Source organism: Cebus imitator, unplaced genomic scaffold, assembly GCF_001604975.1.
Source record: "Cebus imitator isolate Cc_AM_T3 unplaced genomic scaffold, Cebus_imitator-1.0 Scaffold175, whole genome shotgun sequence".
Classification (NCBI taxonomy): Eukaryota; Metazoa; Chordata; class Mammalia; order Primates; family Cebidae; genus Cebus; species Cebus imitator.
Window position 1 is genome coordinate 3,476,225 of NW_016107490.1, and position 4,633 is coordinate 3,480,857.

At 38.3% G+C, this 4,633-nt stretch overlaps 1 protein-coding gene across 1 annotated transcript in view; it reads left to right on the forward strand.

The window, feature by feature from the left end:
• Positions 1-4,633, forward strand: part of PAPOLG (poly(A) polymerase gamma) — a 42,473-nt gene that overhangs the window by 22,076 nt on the left and 15,764 nt on the right. The window contains exon 9 of the mRNA XM_017544983.1: positions 3,945-4,083. Within this exon, the coding sequence (XP_017400472.1) occupies positions 3,945-4,083 (139 nt within the window). The remainder of the gene's footprint in view (positions 1-3,944; positions 4,084-4,633) is intronic.

The following is a 4,633-nucleotide window of genomic DNA, read 5'->3' on the forward strand; positions in this document are numbered from 1 at the left end:
TTAAGACACCAGTGAATTTTGCTGCATTGATTATTTCATGAAAGATTTCTCTGTAGCATGCCATGCTGTTGAATAGCAGTTTACCCACAAGTAGAAAGTCTTTCAAAATTGGAGTCATTCCTCTAAAATGCTGCCACTGCTTTATCAACTAAGTTTATGTAATATTCTAAATCCTTTGTTGTCATTTCAACAATGTTCATAGTATCTTCACCAGAAGTAGATTCTGTCTCAAGAAACCACTTCCTTTGCTCATCCATAAGAAGCAACTCCTCATCCCTTAAAGTTACATCATGAGATTGCAGCAATTCAATCACATGTTAAGGATCCACTTCTGATTCTAGTTCTCTTGTTATTTTTACTACATTGGCAGTTAACTTCTTCTGTTGAAGTCCTGAACCTCTCTCAATCATCCATGAGAGTTGGAATCAACTTCTTCCAAACTTGTTAATGTTGATTTCCACCCCGCACCAGGAGACGGTCTCAATGTGTTGCCCAGGCTGTTGTCAAACTCCTGGGCTCAAGGGATCCTCCCTCCTCAGAATCCTGAGTAGCTTAGGACTGCAGGCCTGTGCCACCATGCCTGGTGAAGTTTTTTAAAAAATTTTAATAGAGTTGAGGTCTAGCTATATTGCCCAAGCTGGTCTTGAACTCCTGGCCTCTAGTGATCCTCCTGCCTTGGCCTTCCAAAGTGCTGTGAGCTACCATGCCTGGCCAAAATGTATTTCTTAAATGGTAAAACAAGAAGATAACTCCTTGATCCATGGGCTACAGAATGGATGCTGCATTAGCAGGTATTAAAATAACTTTAATCTCCTAGTATATCTCCACTAGAATTCTTGGGTGACTAGGTGCATTGTCAAAGAGCGGTCATACTTAGAAAGGAATCTTTTTTTGCCCAAGCAGTGGATCTCACCAATGGGTTTTAAAATACTCAGTAAACCATGCTGTAAACACCTGTGCTGTCATCTAGGCTTTGTTCTTCCATTTTTACAGCACAGACAGTAGAGTGAGCATCATTCTTAAGAGCCCTGGGATTTGGGGAATGTTAAATAATGAACATTGGCTTCAAGGCTTCAATTTTTTTTTTTTTGAGATAAAGTCTCACTCTGTTGCCCAGCTGGAGTGCAGTGGCAGGATCTTGGCTCACTGCAACCTCCTTCTCCTAGGTTTAAGGGATTCTCTTGCCTCAGCGTCCGGAGTAGCTGGGATTAAAGGCATGTGCCACCACACCTGGCTACTTTTTGTATTTTTAGTAGAGACGAGGTTTCATCATGTTGGCCAGACTGGTCTTGAACTCCTGACCTCAGATAATTTGCCTGCCTCGGCCTCCCAAAGTGCTGGGATTACAAGCAATAGCCACTGCACCCAGCTGGCCTCAATTTAAAGTCACCAGCTGCATTAGCCTCTAACAGGAGAATTACCTGTCCTTTGAAGCTTTATTACCAAGCTTCTCCTCTCTAGCTATGAAAGCTCTAGCTGGCATCTTCTTCCAGTATAAGGCTGTTTCATCTACATTGATAATCTGTTGTTTAGAGTAGCCACCTTCATCAGTGATTTTAGCTAGATCTTCTGGATAACTTTCTGCAGCTTATGCATGAGCACTTGTTGCACTTTTATGTTGTGGAGATGGTTTCTTTCCTTAAACCTATGCAGCAGCCTTTACTAGCTTCACACTTTGCTTCTGCACCTTCTTCACCTCTCTCAGCCTTCATATGATTAGAAAGAAGTTAGGGCTTTGCTCTGGGTTAGACTTTGGCTTAAGGAAACATTGTGTCTCATTTGATTTTTTCATCCAGGCAAAAATTAAAATTTTCTATCAGCAATAAGGCAGTTTTACTTTTGTCATTCCTGTATTCACTGGAAAGTAGCACTTGTAATTTCTGTCAAGAACTTTTTCTTGGCATTCTCAACTTGGTTAACTGATTGGCACAAGAGACATAGCTTTCAGACTATCATAGCTTTCAACATGCCTTATTCACTGAGCTTAATCTTTTCTAGCTTTTGATTTGAAGTGAGAGATATGTCACTATTTCTTTTACTTGAACACTTAAGAGGCCATTAAGGGTTCTTAATTGGCTTAATTTAAATATTGTTGTGTCTCAAGGAATAGGAAGACCTGAGGAGAGGGAGAGAGATGGGTAATGACCAGTCTGTGGAGCATTCAGAACATACACATTTACCAACTAAGTTCACCCTCTTACATGGGCTCAGTTTATGGTGCCCCAAAACAATTACAATAGTAACATCAATGATCACTAATCACAAATCACCATAACACATATAATAATAAGAATAAACTTTGAAATCTTTTGAGAATTACTAAAATCTGACACAGAGTCATGAAACGAGAGCTTATGCTGTTGGAAAAATGGTACTGATAGATTTGCTCAACTCAGGGTTGCCACAAACTTTCAACTTGTAAAAAAACTCAGTATCTATGAAGTGTAGTAAAGCAAAGCACAATAAAATGATGTATGCCTTTATATTTATTTTATTTCATTTTATTTTTTTAGACAGGGGCTTGCTCTGTCTCCTAGGCTGAAATGCAGTGATGCAATCATAGCTCACTGCAGCCTTGACCTTCTGGGCTCAAGCAGTCCTTCCATCTTAGCCTCCTGAGTGGCTGGGACTACAGGCATGTGCCACCATGCCCAGCTAATTTTTTTTTTTTAGCAGAGACTAGGTGTTGCTATGTTATTCAGGCTCAAACTCCTTTGAGCTCAAGCAATCCTTCTGCCTTGGCTTCCCAAAGTGGTGGCATTACAGGTGTGAGCCACAGTGCCTGGCTGAGTGTGACAGTTAAAAGGTTTCTTTCTGGGGTCATGAAAAACATTCTAGAATTGATAATGTTGTTGATTGCACAACTCTCAGTATACTAAAAACCATTGAATTGTGTACTTTAAATGAATGAATCTTATGGTATGTGAGTTACATCTCAGTAAAGCTGATACAAATTAAAAAATAGCAGCACATGGCTTGTGGCTACCATATTGGACAGTGCAGGTCTAAAAAGATATTAAACAAGTAAACTTTGTCCTTGGGCTCAAGTGTCTTGTATAGTTAGAATAAAGTAAAATTTGCAGTGAAGGGATAACATGAACAATTTGCCCTTCCTTAGAGATTAAATGCCATGTTTTGTCAACTAGATGCATATTTTTTGTATTTACAGTGTCTGAAATTGGTATTTGGTAGTTTTTTTTCTTTTGCTCACTTGGTGGGACATAATATAGATAGCTATAAGAAACGGTCATGACAAGCATGGCGGTGCACCCCTGTTATCATAGCTATTCAAGAGGCTGAGGTGGAAGATCAGTTGCGCTCAGGAGTTTGAGGGTGCAGTGAATTGTGATTGTGCCAGTACACTCCAGTCTGGGTGATAGAGTGAGAGCCCATCTCTTTAAAAAAAGAAAATGAGTAATGTCAGTGGTGTGGTGTATTCTACTTTATGGGGAGGCATTCAAATTCTGTGAAATACTAAAGTAAGTCTTCAGCTTTACACTTGATTTTAAAATACCCATAAATATGATTACTAATAAAATATTCATTCTTCCCCATTGTCTCCAAATGTCTCCTTCCTTTCACTTTTCTCTCAATCCTAAATACTAAAAACGGAGCATTTCAATGTAATATCAGTGGAGCCCAGTTGAGCAGTTGGAACTGAGGCGAGAACTGAGGTGTCTATTTTAGAAGGCAAAGTAAGGAGGGTAAGATTAGCAATTTATGGTTACTGATTGGACTGTGGGCCTAATGTGAAGGTCAGCTTATCAGTTTTAATGTTTTGTTTATTGGGGAAAAGTTCCAACCACCTATCTTAAGAATAAAGTTACCTTGTTGAATGTTATGGATATTCATTCACCTTGTAAAGAGCAGAAAAAATAAAAAATAAAAAGAATGTCACAGATAGTTGGCCCTAATAATAATTAGCAAATATATTGATTTTCTAGGACGTGGTATTTATTCCAACATGCTAGGATTCCTTGGTGGCGTCTCCTGGGCAATGCTAGTTGCAAGAACTTGCCAATTATATCCAAATGCAGCAGCATCTACTTTAGTTCATAAGTTCTTTTTAGTTTTTTCCAAGTGGTAAGTACTTTGACTATTTACTAATCTCTACCTGTATGTAAGTTTGTTTGGAAATTTAAGAGCTATACATAGATTTTTTCTGTTGTTGTACATTCCTTTGTAAAGTTAAAAGTGTAAAACATCAAATTTGAAGCAATGGTGGGACATCCAGATGACACCTTCTTCCAGGGATTTGTAAATGTGGGCCCTCACCTTGGGAGAGAGGTTAAAATAAGTTTGGCTTTGCAAATTACTAGTTATGTAGAGGTTGCTTAAGCTTTTCTCATTTGTAAAATGGAGGTGATAATCACATTGATTTATTAGTTTTTTCAGTACGTGTTAGCTGTTGCTGTTCCAAAATTATCAGAATTAAATCCACGAAAGCAAATGAGAAGGAAGTGAAAGAGTCAAGTATAAATTAGTTATAGTTAATGCACAGTAATATTTGCCCTTTCAGAGAACACTGTATTAAAATAGGCACCCTTTTCTTTGTATAACGCCTCACCTTCTTCCTTAGCCCATTTCTTTCTTTATTTCTTTTCTTTCCTTTTCTTTTTTTTTTTTTTTTTTT